At 43.8% G+C, this 21924-nt stretch overlaps 1 protein-coding gene across 2 annotated transcripts in view; it reads left to right on the forward strand.

Moving 5' to 3' along the window:
• The window catches only part of LOC141054221 (aldehyde oxidase 1-like), a 295390-nt gene that overhangs the window by 254003 nt on the left and 19463 nt on the right, over positions 1–21924 (forward strand). For both annotated transcript variants that reach the window (XM_073551452.1, XM_073551453.1), the window contains 6 exons: positions 3256–3351; positions 3553–3681; positions 3775–3849; positions 6441–6493; positions 7226–7340; positions 15275–15340. In XM_073551452.1, the coding sequence (XP_073407553.1) occupies positions 3256–3351; positions 3553–3681; positions 3775–3849; positions 6441–6493; positions 7226–7340; positions 15275–15340 (534 nt within the window). The remainder of the gene's footprint in view (positions 1–3255; positions 3352–3552; positions 3682–3774; positions 3850–6440; positions 6494–7225; positions 7341–15274; positions 15341–21924) is intronic.

The raw sequence follows: 21924 nt of genomic DNA on the forward strand, positions 1-21924 counted from the left end.
GCATCATCTGGAGTTCCCGCGGCAGATGCCCTCGCCGGAGAATTTTCAGAGATTTGGAAGGAGACCAGACAGGCGCTCGAGAAAGCCAGCACCCGAATCAAGAAGCATGCGGACAAGAGACGGAGGGATCTTCCTCCATATCATCCCGGCGACAAGGTCTGGCTCTCCACTAAACACATCCGCTTGAAAGTTCCATCCTATAAGTTGAGTCCTCGTTTCATCGGTCCCTTCGAAGTTCTGAGACGCATCAACGAGGTGGCTTATAAACTGAGATTGCCGGCTTCACTTCGGGTCCCTAACGCCTTCCATGTCTCGCTTCTGAAATCTGTAGCTCTGAATCGGTTCCAACCTGTCTCCGCGGTCCCTCCTTTACCTATTGGGTCGGGTGACATCTTTGAAATAAAGGATATTTTGGCCATGAAAAGAGTCCGGGGGAGGACTCTTTCTTATTGACTGGAAGGGATTTGGTCCTGAGGAGAGGTCCTGGGAGCCACGAGAGAATGTTAACGCCCCCCTAATATTAAAAAGATTTCTGGCCAACCTCGGAAAGGGGGGATGTAAGGAGGGGGGTACTGTAACATCGGCGGCCGCGTCTTCTGCAGCGGCGTCCGCCGCCGCCTCCCCTTACCGGCATCTCCGCTGCAGCACGCACTCCCGTCCTGCCTCCAGCACTGCGGCGCTCCTGCGCCCCTTCCTTAGGCCGCGGGCGCGCGCCAGCGCTTCCTCTTCTGCTGGTGGTGGGCGGCATTGAGGGCGGCGCTTGTCATCTTCCTTCCGGTTCCTAAGGTATTTCAGGTGTCCTCTCTGTTGAGAGGACGCCTGAGGATTTTTGTGCTAACCCACGTCTTCCTGGCCGCTCTAGCCTCTATAGTTACGCCAGTTAATTCTCCTGCTACCTCCTGTCAGCTCCCGTGTTGTTCCTGCCTTCCTCCCTCGTTCTCCTTCTCCCCGTCTTTCCTCTCCTCCAGCCTATCGCCACCCTTACCCTCCCTGGCGTCTCCCTCGTTTGCATACCTCCTGCCCCCATGGATATTCCAGCTCTCCCCACTTGCCTCTGCCGCCTGGGTTTTCCCCGCTTCCTACAACCTGCTCGGGCACTCCTGTCTCTGTCCTGTGACCTAGCCGCCTTCTGGTTTCTGTCCTTGAGCCGTCCCTCCTGGTACCGGCTGTCGCGGTTCTGTCCTCTGTGGTTTTGCCCCTAACGATCCCTGTATAGGGGTCGGTCATCACCTGGCGCGCTCAACCCAGGGGCTCCAGATCCGTGACCCAGAGGGTCCACTCTCTGACTTAGTCAATCCCTTGAGCGTTACACTGGTAGAAGGTTTGCACAGTAAAATATCGCTATTTGAGTATGATACAAAACTATGTAAAGCAGTCAATACAAAATAAGATAGTATTCTGCTACAGATGGATCGGGATAAGTTGGGAACTTGGGCCGAAAGGTGGCACATGCAGTTTAACAATGATAAATGTAAGGTCATACACATGGGAAGAAGGAATCAATATCACCATTACACACTGAAAGGGAAACCATTGGGTAAATCTGACATGTAGAAGGACTTGGGGATCCTAGTTAATGATAAACTTACCTGCAGCAGCCAGTGCCAGGCAGCGGCTGCCAAGGCAAACAGGATCATGGAGTGCATAAAAAGAGGTCTGGATACACATGATGAGAGCATTATACTGCCTCTGTACAAATCCCTGGTTTGACCGCACATGGAGTACTGTGTACAGTTTCGGGCACCGGTCACCGGTGCTCAGGAAGGATATAATGGAGCTAGAGCGAGTACAAAAGAGGGCAACAAAATTAATGAAGGGGATGGGGGAACTACAATACCCAGAGAGATTAGCAAAACTAGGATTAATTAGTCTAGAAAAAAAGGCAACTGAGGGGTGATCTAATAACCAAGTATAAGTATATAAGGGGACAATAAAAATCTCTCCGAGGAACTGTTTATACCAAGGAAGGTGACGGTCACAAGGGGGCATTCTCTGCGTCTGGAGGAGAAAAGGTTTTCCATCAACATAGAAGAGGATTCTTTACTGTAAGGGCAGTGAGAATCTGGAATTCCTTGCCTAAGGAGGTGGGGATGGCGAACTCAGTCGAAGGGTTCAAGAGAGGCCTGGATGTCTTCCTGGAGCGTAACAATATTGTATCTTACACTGATTAGGTTCTTTAGAATGACGTAGAACTGGTGATTTATTTTGACGGAATATAGGCTGAACTGGATGGATAAATGTCTTTTTTCAGCCTTGCTAACTATGTTCCAATGTTACTATGTTAACCTCAGTTATTTTTTGTGTATGTTATTTCAGGTCGTCTATTTATTCCTAACAATTTTAACAATTATTAAAATAAAGAATTTTTTTTTTGAGGGGGTTCAGCCTTGTTTACTCAAATTGGTTGAACTAAATGTAGGTAGATTTTTTAGCAGTCATACTACCACTTTAGGTTGGGGTTTCATGGTGATTCTGGCTGTGGCACAGTCGTACAGCAAAAGATCCTTATTGGCAGCACAATACAAATAAATGGGAACATCGACAAGCGAGCCTCAAAAAATCCAATCTGGTTGGATTTTTTGCAACTTGCTTTTCATATTCATGCTACTCAGGGGGTCACAATCTAACTCCATTTATTTGTAATGCACAGCACATAGCAATCTTTGCCACATGACTGTGTCGTAGCCAGAGTTGCTGTGTTGCACCAGTCTTCATTCTTAATCCTCATGTTTCCCCCTTGTAAAATAACACCTATACTCACCTCCAGTGCAGGCACCATTCCAGTAGTATCAGCATTATCTCTCCCGGGGATTGGATAACATTATGTCACGCTGTCTCTGTGGCCAATCAGGGCTGATATCACTCCCCCACCTTTGGACAAATCACATACTGTGCATCTAGAAGAAATAAGAGCTGGTGCTCTTTCATTTCCTCTGGATGTATGTGATACATCTGAAGGTAGGAAGTGTGAAACTAGTGCGGTTTGGTCCCAGGGATAGCATGACATAATGTTATGCAATCTCCAGGAGAGACAATGTTGACACCACTGGAACTGTGTTGTCACCAGAGGTGAGTATAGGTGTTAATATTTTACGAGGAGGAAACATGAGGATTGAGATAGGGTTGTCTGAGTAGTGGACAACCCCTTTAAGCTTATTCTACTATTTATAAATATTAGTTTACAGGTAATATATTGTATATGGTCACTAGTGAATAGTATAACATAAAATCCTTTTTATGCTTATGTGCATTTAGGCTGCTGCACTGGTTCATATATATTGTGATGGCTCAGTGCTGGTGTCACATGGAGGTACTGAAATGGGACAAGGGATTCATACCAAAATTATTCAGGTAAATCACATTACTGATTGTCTGTTTTGCAAATTGCTATTATTTTACAATGTCATTTTTTAGAGAAGTCAGTGGTAATATTTTCTTGAATGACATTTAGCTCGAAACTTTCACTAAATTTTACAAAAAGGAAAATTAGTGCATCATAAAACTATAAGAAGCGTTCAACAATCTCATATATTCTCTTCATTTAAACTATAGATTGCCACCCGAGAGTTGGGGATACCCATGTGCTACATCCATATTTGTGAAACAAACACTGGCTCTGTGCCCAATACAATTGCCACAGCTGCCACAGTTGGAGCAGATGTAAATGGCATGGCAGTGAAGGTATACTATATCTCATATTATATTCATCGCAACATTACCAGATGTGCTAAGTCGCTGTCATCACTGAAATTATTTCATTGCCTTTCTACACAGGATGCTTGTGAGAAACTTCGCAAACGGTTTGAACCGATTGTCAGCAAAAACCCTGAAGGCAATTGGAAAAGTTGGGTAGGTTGATTTCACGTCACTTTGGCATGATGATTGGAGAGATGTTTGAGTAATGTTGGGGTCTATCTTTTAACATGAATTCTTTGTATTGATCCAAAGATGAATTTGACCCATTTGTAGATTATATTCTACAGTGAACTTGGATTCCTTAAGATGTACTAAAACAGGAAACAGGAAAGTTCAGTAACATGCCTGTGTGAGTCTCTGGGAGTATTTTTTGTTTTATCTTTATAAACCGCATACAAACCCTAGCAACAGAACTGAGTTGTTCCATCAAACATATTCCAACAATATTCATGTGTACAACAATCTCTGTAGAAACCATCACATTGTTGGCAGATTTACAACTATGAATGTGCCTCAACATCAAAGTTTTGCATGTCACCAGGTTTTTTTTTTTGTTTTTTTTTAAATTATGGCGCTCATACTCAATACTAAAATACTAAATTTGTTGAAATATTTACAAAATTGTTTCCTTTTTTCATCATTTATATCATTACTATGTCTAGCAATTCTGTGATTTCCATAATTCCTCATCCTTTCCTTCATGATGTTGCAATTTCAATGTTGATGAGCGCAGATTAACTACAGCCTGGGAAGGCTACATTAAGTTGCTTAAATTTTGCAGTTTTAACTTCTATAGCAGCCTTGCCACAAATCTTACTCCAGTCAGAGTTGATGGAACTGGGTGAACCTGGCATGAATGCAAAATAAGTCACTCAGTTTTTTCACAACTCTCGGTTGCACAAAAATGTTGAGACTTTCCAAAGCGATTTATATCACAATTCTGGCGTAATTGCTTTGATGAATGTCCAGTCATTTATATGGTAATAGCAGTGTTAGCCTGCAGTCAGAATGTGTTATCCATTTTAACAATTAAAGGGGTTTTCAAGAATTTATAAACATTCACTTTAATGTTGCTGGGCTGCAATAGCAGATATAGTTCATAGACAGGCATGTTCTCTTAATGGAGGACAACTCCTTTAAAGGGGTTGTCCAGCCAAAATCGTCTGAGTGCAAACTTACGAATCCCCCAGTTCACATACTGTGCGCTGCAAGGTCTCACCGATCTCTTACCTGGGACTGAAGGAATGTACAGGCCAGTGGGAGTGGCCTTGCTTCATACACTTGTACGAGGTGAGGCCGTGCCCCATCTAGTAACGCGGTTGCCCACAGGCGTGACAGACTAGAGGGCATGGAGTGAGACCATGACCAGTGCCTGGGAATAAATATAACTCTTTGTGGCGCCCCCAGGAGTATGGTCGCCACAGTGGCATTACCTTCCTCCTAGGGAGTGTGATGTCATGCTTGGAAGCAATGAAGGGTCTCTATCAGTTAAATACAACACACAGCACAGTTCCCACTCCAGGCCAGTAGAGGGCACTCTGAACCAAAACTGGGGGAAGAGCTGCTCTCTTGGGCCAGGTAAAGGAAGTTGAGTTAGTTCGTGTGAAGAGGGAAACGTGTGTGGACATGAGGAGAGGAGCTGGAAGATTGAGCAGAGTTCAGGCTCACTTCTAGCTGTAGCGCATGGTCTGGAGTCCGGTCTCCAAGGTTGTACGGATACTGATGTTCCTGCAGCAGAAACTGGAGGAATAGGAAGCTGTAAATGCTCTTTTCCCACATAAGACTCGGAGGCACAACAGCAACGTGTGAGCCAGAAGAAGGTGGCTACAACTGTCTGCCATACGAGGGAGTTCTAAAAGAGAACAAGCAAGTGGAACTTCAGTGTAACACAGTACTGCAAGTACCTCAGATAAGCGCTAGAAAGAAGACTACACAACCCATCTGCATAGAGAGATTCCCAAGTTGCTTCCAAGCTGGCCAGCCTCTGTTCCATCTGTAATCTGGACCCTGGACTGCACTTACAAAGCAAAGTAAAGGTAACAGAAACTGCACCCTGTTGTGTCATTGCCTTCTTCCTGCAAACCCTCAGCACTGCTACATTTCTGTGCCAGACACTACACCCTCTTCCTCAACACCAATTCTCACTGCCCTGGGACTACAGCTCTACCTGTGGGGAGCTATTACATCTTGCTGCCTTATACCAACTGTCCCAGAGGATCTGTCTGCAGCGTCGGCTTAACCCCTTCTTTGCCAAGCACCACAGGTGGCGTCACGTATCATCCACTTATAAACTTTAACCAGCCACGCTTAACCCCTTTTACATGGACGCCCAGGGCCACGGACTGAGTCACCGCTACTGTGACACTTCCCTCTGAGATACCAGCCCGGTACCGAGTACCCCACTGCCCTGGCGGGCGATCCACATACATACCCTGCGGTCCTGGGTCTGAAATCTGCGAATACCCGCAGCGTGGTGATTCATAAGTCTGCAGTCACAAACAGTGACTGCAGACTTACTGATTTGGACCGGACAACGTCTTTAATAAGTATCTTATTGATGACTTTATTTGACGATCTACTGTAACCTAGTTGATTTCTAGACAGATCGCATATCTCCCATACAGTATACATTATTATACAATCTCTCATCTGGGAAACAGTGTTACAGAAAATCAATTATATCGTACTGCATTAATATTCACTATCTGTAACTTTTGTTCAAGCCAATGATTTCCTTTCTACAGGTAGAAGAAGCTTTTAATGAGAGAATAAGTCTTTCAGCCACAGGATTTTTCAGGTAGGACACATTGTTTCATGATCGTTCTTCAGGGGACAACCTCTCTTGCCTCCCAGCTTCCAGGCTGTTGAAGAAGATTGACATTTTGGGCCGACGGCATGATTCTACCACTTTGGCCGGCAGTATGATTGCACCCATTTTCTGCACTGTGCGCTCTACCATGCTGTAAGCAAAGGCAGTTTTACCTTTGCAGAGGAGACAAGGGGGACTGAAGCTTTCCCAATGCAGTAATCTGGACAGCTTCAGGGCTTGCAGGCTCTAAAGCAAAGAACTTGCAAGTAGACGCTCATTGCCTAGGATATCTGCTGCCTCTGATACACTGCAGAGGTAGCCAGTAAACTAGCCAATGAGCTGTACACTGTAGAAATCACCCTTGTGGATGGAGATTATTTTTAATAAGTGGTAAAGTGCAAAGTTGTTTATTTTTACAAGTACTTTACAATTCTACCCATTTAACAAGAGGAGAATCACCCTTTAATGTCTTTCTGCTGATACACAAAAGATAATGATCTCATGTCTCTTACATAATGAGTTGGTATTTGCTACATGCAGCGTACCAAGATCATAAATTAGTGACCTAAAAGGTTGGAGCTGTTATTTCCAGAGCAGCTCTGGTATCAGCAATGGGAACAAGCGATCACAAATTTCTTTGCATATAGTGAATTAAAGCAATTGTATTTTTATCTGCGCACTTTATTAAATTGTGTGATATTTTATCCTTCTCATACGCAGAGGTTACAACACCCACATGGACTGGGAGAAAGGAGAAGGCCATCCATTCCAATACTGTGTGTTTGGGGCGGCCTGTTCAGAGGTGGAAGTTGATTGTCTAACAGGAGATTATAAGGTAACGGATGAAAACTTTTTCCAATGACAAATGTGTTACTTCTGTTTGAGCTTCAGTTCTGTTATGTTCCAGCATATAGGTCATCTAACTTTAGCTTCAGAAATTCCTCATAGGTATTCAAAGTCTAGCTTTCAAAAAAAAATGTTATATGTTGTAGTCCTTTAACCCCTTTGCCCCCAACAGTGGTTTGCACATTCATGACCGGGCCAATTTTTACAATTCTGACCACTGTGCCTTTATGAGGTAGTAACTCTGAAACGCTTCCATGGATCCCAGTGATTACGATATTATTTTCTCGTGACATATTGTACTTCATGTTAGTGGTAAAATTTCATTCAAATAACTTGCATTTATTTGTGGAAAAAAAGGAAATTTGGCGAAAATTTTGCAATTTTTTAACTTTGAATTTTTATGCCCTTAAATCACAGAGATATGGCACTCAAAAAACTTAAGTAATATTTCCCACATGTTTACTTTACATCAGCACAATTTTGGAACCAAAATTTTTTTTGTTAGGATTTGTAAGGGATAAAGGTTGACCAGCGATTTCTCATTTTTGCAACACCATTTTATTTTTACGGACCACATCACATTTGAAGTCACTTTGAGGGGTCTATATGATAGAAAATAACCAAAAGTGACACCTTTCTAAAAACTGCACTCCTCAAGGTGCTCAAAACCACATTCAAGAAGTTTATTAACCCTTCAGGTGCTTCACAGGAATTTTTTGAATGTTTAAAAACAAAATGAACATTTAACTTTTTTTCACAAAAAAATTACTTCAGGTCCAATTTTTTTATTTTCCCAAGGATAACAGGAGAAATTAGACTGCAAAAGTTATTGTGCAATTTGTCCTGAGTACGCTGATACCTGATATGTGGGGGGGAACCACTGTTTCGGCACATGGCAGAGCTCAGAAGGGAAGGAGCGCCGTTTGACTTTTTCAATGCAAAATTGGCTGGAATTCAGATCGGATGCCATGTCACGTTTGGAGAGCCCCTGATGTACCTAAACAGTGGTAACCCCCCCCCCACAAGTGACCCCATTTTGGAAACTAGACCCCTACAAGGAACTTATCTAGATATGTGGTGAGAACTTTGAACCCCCAAGGGCTTCACAGAAGTTTATAACGTACAGCCGTACAATTAAAAAATCATTTTTTCCAAAAAAATGATCTTTTCACCCCCAATTTTTAATTTTCCCAAGGGTAACAGGACCCTAAAAGTTATTGTGCAATTTGTCCTGAGTACGCTGAAATCCCATATGTGGGTGTAAACGACTATTTAGGCACATGGCAGAGCTTGGAAGGGAAGCAGCGCCATTTGACTTTTTGGCTGGAATTGGGATTGGACGCCATGCCGCGTTTGGAAAGCCCCTGATGTGCCTAAACAGTGGAAACCCCCCACAAATGACACCATTTTGGAAACTAGACCCCCCTAAGGAACTTATCTAGATGTGTGGTCAGAACTTTGAACCCTCAAGGGCTTCACAGAAGTTTATAACGTACAGCCATACAATTAAAAAAATCACTTTTTCCACAAAAATGATATTTTCACCCTCAATTTATTTTTCCAAGGGGAACAGGACCCCAAAAGTTATTGTGCAATTTGTCCTGAGTACGCCGACACACCATATGTGGAGGTAAACCAATATTTGGGCGCATGGCAGAGCTCGGAAGGGAAGCAGCGCCATTTGACTTTTTTGGCTGGAATTGGGATTGGACGCCATGCCGCGTTTGGAAAGCCCCTGATGTGCCTAAACAGTGGAAACCCCCCACAAATGACACCATTTTGGAAACTATACCCCCTAAGGAACTTATCTAGATGTGTGGTGAGCACTTTGAACCCCCAGTGCTTCATAGAAGCTTATAACGCCCGGGCGTGAAAATAAAAATCATATTTTTTCCACAAACATGATCTTTTAGTCTCCAATTTTTTTATTTTCCCAAGGGTACCAGGAGAAATTGGACCCCAAAAGTTGTTGTCCAATTTGTCCTGAGTACCCTGATACCCCATATGTGGGAGAAAACTACTGTATGGGCACACGTCGGGGCTCGGAAGGGAAGTAGTGACGTTTTGGAATGCAGACTTTGATGGAATGATCTGCTGGTGTCATGTTGCCTTTGGAGAGCCCCTGATGTACCTAAACAGTGGAAACCCCCCACAAGTGACCCCATTTTGGAAACTAGACCACTTAAGGAACTTTTTCCCTTCACCCATGACAGCGCCACCTGAGAGAGGGATCCGCCCCACCAGGACAGGAACCTACTGAGACATAAGGGGCGGCACCTCTCCCCCGCTTCAGTTGGGTTCCTGTCCTGGAAGGAATCCCACTGTGGCAGTGCCTGTCATGGCGAAGGAAAAAAAAAAAAAAAAAAAGACCCAGGCCCGTCCCGGTGCAGGAAGAACAGGTAGCTTACCTGTAGCGCCGGCTGTCGGGTCCTGGAAGCACAGTCCCCGGGGTTCCTCTGGGCTCCGGGTTCGTGTGGGCGCGGATGGGATCCCGGTGGCTCCGGGGAGCCCCCACCGTGCCGCCCTCCCCTCGCGCATGCCGTGTCTCAATCCCCGGGGCAGGGGAGAGACGCTGGCTTCTTCCGGCTGCTGACGTCAGCTGTGCTGTGGATTCTGGGTGCGCCGGCTGACGTCAGCAAAAAGGCGACGGTGTATTGGCGCCTGGTGCCACGCCGGCCGGCTTTCTGAAGCGGTCGGCCGGCGGTCGCAGGGGGGAGGGAGAGGGAGACGCTCACCAGGACGGAGGCGCGTCATTTAAAAGGAGGAAGCAACGGCAGAATGAGCGGTGCAAGATGGAGTCAGAACAGGAACGCTCAGTGTCCCTGCCTCTCTCACAGCCCTCTGGCAGAAAACATGGAAGCCATTGAAGCAGCAGTCGCCCCAGCCGCAGGTCTCCTCAAGGTCTAAAGAGCACAGGTCACGTGCTCCGACGCAGCCTCCGAGTCCGGTACCCTTGATTATTTGTGGTGAGGGATCTTCGTGAATGCTAGCTTTTTGTTAATAGGGTTTCTCTGTTGTATGCTCTACCCTGTAGGAAAGGCTCAGAAAAGCAGGAAGCAAGAAGAACAATAGGGACTGTGCTATATGTAGGAATCCCCTAGCAAGAGACTGGCAGAAAGATCTCTGTGCCTCTTGCATCCAGCGGACTATGGCGGAGGAAGCTAGTTTCGCAGCCAATTTGATATCCGCCCTCAGGTCAAAAATGGAGGGTTCAGTTAAGTCCCTATTGAAAAAAGGGAGGAAAAGTAGGAAGAATCCCCCTAGTTCTCCCTCAGTCTGCATCAGCCTTGTCTCAGGCGGAACAATCATCCTCCTCAGACAATGACACGGGGGGTAAGCCATTTTTCCCTGTAGAAGACACAGATGCCCTCCTAAAGGCCATTAGAACCACAATGGGCCTACAGGAAGAAAGGGCGGCTAAAACCCTAGAGGATGTCATGTTTGGGGGGCTACAGGAGAGGAAAAAGCGGACCTTCCCAGTGAATGAGAAAATCCAGGCACTTAGAGAGAGAGTGGAAGAAACCTGAAAAATCTGGGGCCTTTCCGTCCACCTCTAAGAAACGATATCCCTTTGAGCACAAGGATGCGGAGATATGGGATAAAGTCACAAAAATAGATGCTGCAGTATCCAGGTCTTCCAAAAGGTCGGCCTTGCCCTTGGAAGACTCAGGGGTTCTAAGAGACCCGCTGGACAAGAAGGCGGACTCATATTTGAGGCACGCGTGGGAAGCGACAGCAGAAGGACTAAAGCCGGCAATAGCGGGCACCTGCACGGCACGCTCCCTCATGATTTGGCTGCAGCAGTTAGAAGAGAAGCTGGCATCAAAGGTCCCAAGAGAGAAGATTTTAGCAGATATGTATCTCTTGCATGAGGCAGCAGCTTTTTTGGCAGATACCTCGGCAGACTCTGAGGTTGACAGCTAGGGCAGCGGGACTTTCAAATGCTGCTAGATGCACATTATGGCTTAAGGGCTGCCCGGGTGACCTACAGTCTAAAGCTAAATTGTGCTCTCTCCCCTGCGATGGTCGGTTCTTATTCGGCAAGAACTTGGATGAAATCCTGGAAAAAGCAGGTGATAACAAAAAAGGCTTCCCCAGGTTCCCGACGGAACAGAGAAGACAGCCCTTTCGGAGGGGAAGATTCAATATGGGGCGTCCTCCCGCTGATAGAAGATGGGAGGATAAAAGGAAAAAAGTCGAGATTTATGGTTGGTGGGGGTACCTCCACCTCAAAGAAATCGCCACAATGACGCAAGTATTCCAGTAGGGGGGAGATTGGCACTTTTTTTCCAGGTCTGGGAAAAGATCTCCTCCAATACCTGAATCCTGGGCATCCTAAGAGATGGCCTGAGAATCCCCTTTATTCGCCAGCCAAAACCCATGGTTGTCATTACACCCATCAGAAAGGTAACCGAAGAACAGTTGGCCGTAGAGCGGAGATCCTGAGTCTGAGAGACAAGCGAGTACTTTACGAGGTCCCACATACACAGGAAGGAAGGGGATTCTATTCACCGCTTTTTCTCATAAAAAAAACGGATCACTCATTCAGGACTATCATAAATCTCAGATGGCTCAATCGATGGATAAGAAACCAGACCTTCAAGATGGAGTCAGTGGCTACGGCCGTGATGCTACTACATCAAGATTGCTTTATGGCCGTAGTCGACTTAAAGGATGCATATTATCACATCCCTATCCATCCAGATTACCAAAAATACTTGAGGGTAGCGCTTTATATCCAAGGTGTACTGAGACATTTCCAGTTCAGAGCTCTCCCGTTTGGTATATCCATAGCCCCGAGAGTTTTCACCAAGGTCATAGCAGAGGTGACAGCCTTTCTCCGGATTCACGAAACAAGTCATAATACCATACCTGGACGATTTCCTTATAGTGGGCAGCTCAGAAGACCACTGCACGGCGCAGTTGAGCCTGGTGACCAACACCTTGGTAGAATTAGGGTGGATAATCAATTTCAAAAAATCAAAATTACAACCCCTAAAAAAACAGACCTTCCTGGGATTCATGCCAGATTCAGTAAGGCAGGAGTGTCTGCTCCCAGAGTCCAAGATAGAGAAGGTGCAAAATCTGGCCTTGGCGGCCCTGAACCAGCCATATATGACATTGAGAAGGGCAATGTCCCTACTGGGTACCCTAAACATCCTGTATTCCGGCGGTCAGGTGGGCTCAATTTCACACCTGACAACTCCAGGGGGAGATATTATCAGCACAAAGGTTGCTAGAGGGTGTTTAGAAGGAAAACTGGAGCTTTCCGTAAAAACCAGAGACTCTCAACTGGTGGCTGGACGATATGAATCTGACCTCAGGAATACCGTGGGACACTCAGATGACAGATGTAATTTTAACAGATGCAAGCTCCTCGGGGTGGGGGGCACACCTAAGGGGCCTCATAGGCCAGGGCTCCTGGACACCTCAAAAAATGTTTTGAAAATAAAAAAAATCATATTTTTTCCACAAACATTATCTTTTAGTCCTCAATTTTTTTATTTTCCCAAGGGTAACAGAAGAAATTGGACCCCAACAGTTGTCCAATTTGTCCTGAATACACTGATACCCCATATGTGGAAGAAAACTACTGTATGGGCACACGTCGGGGCTCGGAAGGGAAGTAGTGACGTTTTGGAATGCAGACTTTGATGGAATGGTTTGCGGGTGTCATATCGCGTTTGGAGAGCCTCTGATGTGCCTAAACTGTTGAAACTCTCCACAAGTGACCACATTTTGGAACTAGACCCCCCCATGGAACTTATCTAGATGTGTGGTGAGCACTTTGAACCCCCAAGTGCTTCACAGAAGTTTATAACGTCTGGGCATGAAAATAAAAAAAATCATTTTTTTTCCACAAAAATTATATTTTTGCCCCCAATTTTTTATTTTCCTAAGGGTAACAGGAGAAATTGGACCCCAAAAGCTGTTTTGCATTTGTTCTGAGTAGGCTGATACCCCACATGTGGGGGTAAACCACTGTTTGGGCGCATGGCAGAGCTTGGAAGGGAAGGAGCACCATTTGACTTTTTCAACGCAGAATTGGCTGGAATTGAGATCAGACGCCATGTTGCGTTTGGAGAGCACCTGATGTGCCCAAACAGTGGAAACCCCCTAATTCTAACTCCAACCCTAGCCCCAACACACCCCTAACCCTAATCTCAGCCCTAGCCCTAACCCAGGCCTAACCCTAGGCCTAATGGGAAAATAGAAATAAATACTTTTTTTTAATTTTACTGTTTTTCCCTAACTAAGGAGGTGATAACGGGGGGTTTGATTTACTATTTATGGTGGGTTTTTATTTTTGGCAGCTGTCGCACGCTAAAAGACGCTTTTTATTGTAAAAATAGTTTTTGCATCACCACATTTTGAGAGCTATAATTTTTCCGTATTTTGACCCACAGAGTCATATGAGGTCTTATTTTTTGTGGGACGAGTTGACGTTTTTATTGGTACCATTTTCGGGCGCGTGACATTTTTTGATCGCCTTTTATTCCGATTTTTGGGGCGCAGAATGAACAAAAACAAGCATTTCAAGAATTTATTTGGGGGGGTGCGTTTACACCATTCCGCGTGCAGTAAAATTGATAAGGCGGTTTTATTCTTTGGTCAGTACGGTTACAGCGATACCTCATTTCTGTCGTTTATGTTTTGGCGCTTTTATGCAATGAAAACAATTTTATATAAAAAATAATTATTTTTGCATCGCTTTATTCTGCGAGGTATAACTTTTTTATTTTTTCGCTGATGATGCTGTGTGGTGGCTCGTTTTTTGTGGGACATGATGACATTTTCAGTGGTACCATGGTTATTTATATCCGTCTTTTTAATCGCGTGTTGTTGCACTTTTTGTTCGGCGGTATGATAAATAAATCATTTTTTGCTTTTTTTTATTTTTATTTTTTAAGGGGTTCGGTAAAGGGGTTAACTAGTGGGACAGTTTTATATGGCGGGTCGTTACGGACGTGGCGATACCAAATGTGTACTTTTATTGTTTTTTTTTTATTTCCAAAAAATGAATTAGGGAATATTTTTTTTAAATTTATTTAGCGATTTTTTTTTTTACTTTATTACAATGTCCCAGGGGGGACATAACTGTCATGTGACAGATCGCTGATCTGTCACATCACAGATCGCTGTGACAGATCAGCGATCTGTCACAGGCACTGCAGCAGGCCTCCCTAGTAGGCCCCCAAAGGTCCCCGGCGCCATATTGTATCTGGGGATCTACAAGGAAGCAGGCCCCCGCAGCAGCGCTACACATCGCACTGCTGTGGGGGGGCTCAGGGAAGCATGGAGGGAGCCCCCTCCCTACCGATGCTTCCCTAAACCCCCGGTACACTGCGATCGTGTTTGATCGCAGTGTGCCAGGGGTTAATGTGTTGGGGGCGGTCCGTGACTGCCCCTGACACATAGTGCCGGGTGTCAGCTGTGATAATCAGCTGACACCCAGCCGCGATCAGCTGCGTTCCCCCCGTGAGCGCAGCTGATCGCGCTAGACGTACTATTCCGTCCATGGGCATAGGGGCCCGGGTCCCATGGACGGGATAGTACGTCTGATGTCAGAAAGGGGTTAAATATCCTTTAGATCTGTAAAGATCATTTCCTTGAGACCCCCACTGATGGGTCAAAAGATTGTGCAGCTCAGCAGGAAGAAATGCTGAGCTGCATGACAGCGTGCAAACCAAGGTACGGACCTATGGACTTTTCACTGTGCCCATATGCCAAAGTGCGCACTTGCTTTCAAGTCCTGAGCACTTCTGCAAGGTCATTTGAAAAATCCCTACCAATCTCTATTATGTGTCTGGGGTTACAACCTATAAAACTACTTTTTAAAAGTTTAGCTACATTTGATAAAAAATTCATCTGATGAAAATTAATTTATATTTGTTTTTTTCAAAACTATTCTTGTATTGACAGAACATCAGGGCAGATATCATCATGGACACTGGTTGTAGCATTAATCCAGCCGTGGATGTGGGACAGGTATTGTATATTATCAGTGAACATTTATTTTCCTGCTAATTACAATGGCTCTTACATAGTATTGCTTTATTTTTTAGTGACAGCCATGGAGGTGCGTTAGCCCTTTACTAGTCGTCCTAGAATCTCACATTTTATGCAGAAGCAATTTTTTTTCTATTGCATTCTATATATACAATTGTGCTCAAAAGTTTACATACCCCGATGGAATTTTTGCTTTTTTGGCCTTTTTTTCAGAGAATATGAATGATAACACCAAAACTTTTTCTCCACTAGTGGTTGGGTGAAGCCATTTATTGTCAAACTACTGTGTTTTCTCTTTTTACATCATAATGACAACCCAAAACATCCATAAGACCCTTTGCGCATAGAGCTAGTTTCTATTTAACCCTGCTATTCTGTTCGTTACCACTATACACTTGTTATGTTCCTGTCATTTTTGACCGGACCTAATAAAGTCTTGATTTTTAGTTTAAGTGTTTTAATTGAATAATTTTTGCAGTATTATATTGTATGCAAACCTGGTTTATAAACAAATGAAAAATGGAAAGAAAAACTTACTTTTTATTTTTTTGTGTCAAAACATTCTTCATGGCTTTATTGGAATATTTATGCATATTGCATATTTGCAAATACAAAAATAATTGTTTATTCAACTGCAAACTATAACTAATAACAATAAACTAAATGTAATTATATTATTTTCCAGCAAAAATAAAACAAAAAAATTAACAGTTCAGTTTTTTTTATGTAAAATGATAAATAAGTCACAAGGTGCAAAATTTACTCTTTGCAATTGTCACAGGTATAATTGACATGTCTTTTGCATAAATATTTTTCACATCTGTAACATATCACATTTGATTTGTGATTGCTTGAAGTTGGACAGAAGTTGCATCCTTTCCGTTTTAGGTTGGTTGCATTGCTGGTGGCGCCCGTGGGTATTGTAGCAGTGCTGGTGGAAGCTGTTAGTTCAAGTTCAGTGTAAGATAAAATAAAACACCCCCCACCCTTTAGGATAAGAGCTCAGAGTAAAGCAAACACTTTTTAGACAATTTATTAGTACTCTTTCAGGTCAGCATTTCACAGAAATTAGATCAGGGAACACAAGTTAAAAAAGAATATGTTAATTTACAATATGAAATGTTGAGAACTGAATTGAACTATTTTACATGAATAGCAGGGTAAAAATATTTGGCACATAACTATACTGGAAGGTAATCCATCAGCAGTATTGTAATGAGAAAATGTATGTATGTGTAAATCTGCATGGACCAAAAGGACCGAAATAAATTGATAAATAGTAGATGTAATATATAGTCCAAAATGAGATTATAGCTCCTTTATTTTACTCATAAAATGGCTGGAGATCACTATAAAAGGCTATTGGTCATTTGTGACCGAACAGTACAAGTGTATAAAAAATTGTGGAGCAAAAAGTAAACAAAAAAAAAAAAAAAAAATGTACCCATAGTAAGAACCCCTCATAGGAGGAAAAGTCAATCAACCACAAGTTTCAGAACCGCATCTTGAATATTTTAAAAAATATTAAAGTTCAAAATCGGTCGTTTTTGACCGAACATAACAGCAGGGTTAAGGAAAAATAGATCGGCTCACTCGGCTGTACATGGAGGTAGACACGGGAACAAGGTCTCTTTAAGAACTTCCTTTGGGTTATTACAGGCAGCATAAACCAAGTTAAGGTAAAATCAAACAGCACTCTAGGCAAAAGAGGGAAACAAAACAAAATGGCAGCACAAAGCATATTCCCTGTGGTAGCGGGGACCAGTCCGTTCAGGGTTAGCAAGACCCACAGTTCAGATTAGCAGAAAACTACACACACTTCTCCAGACACTGAACACGCACTGCCTCTGGAGGCCAGCTATTTAAGCCCCAGATCACACCCTGGGGTGGAGATAAGGTGGACAACCTCCCACCCACTCTATGGTTGTCCACAAAAAAAACAGCCATTATATAAATTGACTGTTAACCCCTAGCAACACTTATTGTGCTGAAGTAAAAAAATCTAGGGTTTTACATCACTGAAGCCACTATCCTCAGAGAAACATATCTCACTTCCAGCATCTTGCCAGTGACTGTCACAATATAAAGTTGGTGCAGGGCCTTCCAAGCAAATTCTCATTTGCAAAAATATAGAAGTAAAAAAAAAAAATCAGGCAACATGTAAGGAGGTGACAGAGTCCGTGAGGTGTCTTTTCCCCCTGTGGATGCTGGAAACATGTATTACGTGTGGCACCTTGTCATTTGTTTATGTACTGTAATGTGGATGTCTTTGATATGTGTTTATTTACAGAATTAGGGATAGTATAGAGGTTAGCAAAAGTTAATAGTGGGGTACATTAGAGATAGGGGATAGGATTATTAACTTAGGTTTAGTTAGCATAGGGGTTTTCCAGTATGAAGGGGCTACAGAACAGTGCAGCATAGAGCAGGGGATATAGAGGGGGACTTCCTGGTTAGGGCTCAGTGCAGTCAGGATGCAGCAGTGAATCAGTCATAGTCTGCCAGCCGTGGGGATAAAGCTGCTACGGCAGGAAGGGGCCCCAGTCTGAGGAATGTGCTAGCGGTCACCACCTTCAACAGAAACCAACCCAAAGAGGATCTGGGGCCTACAGTCGTGATTAGGCGCAGCTAAGATGGCAAGCCTACCTTCTCCTACTGAGACCGGACGAGGGGAGTGGGAAGAAGCTGGTGGACCCAAAGGCACGGTTGGTGCAGATGGGACAGAGACTGTCAAGAGAGGCCCAGGATGGTCAGACGACACAGATTGTCAGGTGGGACAGGGATTGTTCAGAGGGGCATAGATGGCCGGGTTGAAACAGACTGCCAGGGAAAGCTTCAGGCCTGCCATTACAAAGGAACTGTGCTGCACTTGTAACGAAAACCCTGTCATTAAGTAAAACAAAGTTGAATTGTTGAGCAGGGATATGGAGTTTGGAGTGATTTGTGAGATCCGAGGATCTGAAGCCGGAGTGACAGACGACGAGAGGACTCCAGCAACTGAAGTGAGTGTTCTGCTGCGTACACAGCAGAACTGACATTGTATCTCATCTGTGAGGTGCCAGGGTGTGGGAACATTACAGCCTGTTGCCACAACTACCACCTTGACTGCCTTACAAACACTCCAATATTTACCAAAAGTCAAGGGGCTTAAGAGAGGTTCATTGTAACAGAAACGTTGCCACACCACATGAGCTAAATAAAGGCCACCTTGTCTTTTGGTAAATATTGGAGTGTCGCCTGTATTTTTACTTCTAGAGCTAGTTTATAGTGATGCAAGCCTATAGTAACCCCACTAATACTTTGAATTTTATGCAATACTAGTGAAGAGCCCGGCGTTGCCTGGGCATAGTAACCAACTGAGGTTAGTTATAACAAATTATAATACTTATATTGCACATAAAAACAATTCACATCATATATTCAACACTACAGATTTGCAACACAAATTAACTAAACGATTACCCAAGTATTGATAGTATTTTATTTTCAACTCATTCAAGAGCCTTTTGATAAACAACATTTTTGGTTTTTCCTTTCGGTGCAAAGATGAACAGATATTTGGCAGTTCCAACTCTTGAACAGACCACGTAAAGTTGACCATGAGAAAAGCATGGAGACTGCAACTACTACTTTCAAGGACTGTCCCTGAGCATTGTTAATGGACATTGCAAATAGCAGTTGATCTGGAAACTGGAGGCATTTAAAATCAAAAAACAAATCAGATGGAATGAGTGGAATTCTTGGAATGAAAATGAGCTCTCCTTTGGCACATCCTATTTCTGAGCTGTGTATCTAACCCTATCCTGTGTGATAATGTCTGCTGAGCTGTGTACCTAATCCTCTCCTGTGATACTTTCTGCTGAGCAGTGTATCTAATCCTATCCTGTGTTATACCGTCTGCTGAGCCGTGTATCTAACCCTATCCTGTGTGATACTGACTGCTGAACCGTGTATCTAATCCTATTCTGTGTGAAACTGTCTGCTGAGCCGTCTATCTAATACTATTCTGTGTGCTGAGCCGTGTATCTATTCCTATCCTGTGTGATACTGACTGCTGAGCTATGTATCTAATCCTATCCTGTGTGATACTGACTGCTGAGCCGTGTATCTAATCCTATCGCGTGATACTGGGCTCCCCCTGCAGTCTGTCAGAGGGTGGTCTGTGTTGGCACGGTAATAAACTGTTATTTCCAGCTTTACAGAAGGACAATAACACTATAGAAATGATAAGAATAGGCCAAATTGTTTGGTGAATTGGAACACGCGGGGTTAAAATTTCACGTCACAACATAGCCTATGACGCTCTCGGGGTCCAGACATGTGACTGTGCAAAATTTTGTGGCTGTAGCTGTGACGGTTCACATGCCAATCCCGGACATCCACACATACATGCAAACATACACACACACATTGAGCTTTATATATTAGAATAGCTGAAGAGCCCAGCATTGCCTGGACATAGTAACCAACTGTGGTTAGTTATAACAAATTATAATGATTATAGTGCACATAAAAATATTTCACATCATATATTCAACACTACAGATTTGCAACACAGATTAACTAAACGATTAACCAAGTATTGATAGTATTTTATTTTCAACTCATTCAAGAGCCATTTGATAAACATTTTTGGTTTTTCCTTTCGGTGCAAAGATGAACAGATTTTTGGCAGTTCCAACTCTTGAACAGATCACGTAAAGTTGACCATGAGAAAAGCATGGAGATTGCAAATCGATCCCTACTACTTTCAAGGACTGTCCCTGAGCATTGTTAATGGACATTTCAAATAGCAGTTGAACTGGAAACTGGAGGCGTTTAAAATCAAAAAACAAATCAGAAGGAATGAGTGGAATTCTTGGAATGAAAACGTCCTCTCCTTTGGCACATCCCGTTTCTGAGCTGTGTATCTAACCCTATCCTGTGTGATGTCTGCTGAGCTGTGTACCTAATCCTCTCCTGTGTGATACTTTCTGCTGAGCTGTGTGTCTAATCCTATCGTGTGTTACTGACTGCTCAGCCATGTATCTAATCCTATCCTGTGTAATACTGACTGCTGAGCAGTGTATCTAATCCTATCCTTTGTGATACCATCTGCTGAGCCATGTATCTAACCCTATCCTGTGTGATACCGACTGCTGAGCCGTGCATCTAATCCTATCCTGTGTGATACCGACTGCTGAGCCGTGTATCTAATCCTATTCTGTGTGATACTGACTGCTGAGCCGTGTATCTAATCCTATTCTGTGAGATACTGTCTGCTGAGCCATGTATCTTATCCTATTCTGTGTGATACTGTCTGCTGATCCGTGTATCTAATACTATCCTGTGTGATACTGTCTGCTGAGCCGTGTATCTATTCCTATCCTGTGTGATACTGACTGCTGAGCTGTGTATCTAATACTATTCTGTGTGATACTGACTGCTGTGCTGTGTATCTAATCCTCTCCTGTGTGAGACTGACTGCTGAGCTGTGTATCTAATCCTCTCCTGTGTGATACTGACTGCTGAGCTGTGTATCTAATCCTATCCTGTGTGATACTGACTGCTGAGCCATGTGTCTAATCCTATCCTGTGTGATACTGGGCTCCCCCTGCAGTCTGTGTCAGAGGGTCTGTGTTGGCACGGTAATAAATTGTGTTATTTCCAGCTTTACAGAAGGACGATAACACCATAGAAATGATAAGAATAATAGGCCTCGGTTACCACAACTGTCTACAAAGAAAACTGTTGCTGATAGCAACCAATCACAGCTCATTTTTCATCTTTTAAACAGCTCTGGGACAGCGTGGCGACTTGAGTGGTGACTTTTGTGTCTCGACTTTTATGTGGCGAGGTTGGTGCATGTGTGGTGAAATGTGTGCTGGGGGTGGTATATGTGTTAAAGCACGTGGTAGTGTGTGGTGCATTTTGTTTGTGTGTTCATATCCCCGTGTGTGGTGAGTATCCCATGTCAAAGCCCCACCTTAGCAACTGTACGGTATATACTCCTTGGCGCCATTGCTCTCATTCTTTAAGTCCCCCTTGTTCACAGCTGGCAGCTGTCAATTTGCCTCCAACACTTTTCCTTTCACTTTTTCCCCATTATGTAGATAGGGGCAAAATTATTTGGTGAATTGGAACGCACGGGGTTAAAATTTTGAATCACAACATAGCCTATGACGCTCTCGGGGTCCAGACGTGTGACTGTGCAAAATTTTGTGGCTGTAGCTACGACGGTGCAGATGCCAATCCCAGACATACACACATACATACAAACACTTTTTCCCCCCATTATGCACTAGGGGCAAAATTGTTTGGTGAATTGGAATGCGCGGGGTTAAAATTTCGCCTCATAACATAGCCTATGACGCTCTCGGGGTCCAGACGTGTGACTGTGCCAAATTTTGTGGCTGTAGCTGCGACGGTGCGGATGCCAATCCCGGACATACATACACACACATTGAGCTTTATATATTAGATTACCGGTAAATGTGCCATCACCAATATGTATAGAAGAGGTGATAAGGGACACCTTTGCCTTGTCCCATTTTTAATAGAAAATAGGTCAGATAGAATGCCGT

This window comes from Dendrobates tinctorius, unplaced genomic scaffold, assembly GCF_039654945.1.
Source record: "Dendrobates tinctorius isolate UK_male_01 unplaced genomic scaffold, ASM3965494v1 ptg000177l, whole genome shotgun sequence".
In the NCBI taxonomy this organism is placed as follows: Eukaryota; Metazoa; Chordata; class Amphibia; order Anura; family Dendrobatidae; genus Dendrobates; species Dendrobates tinctorius.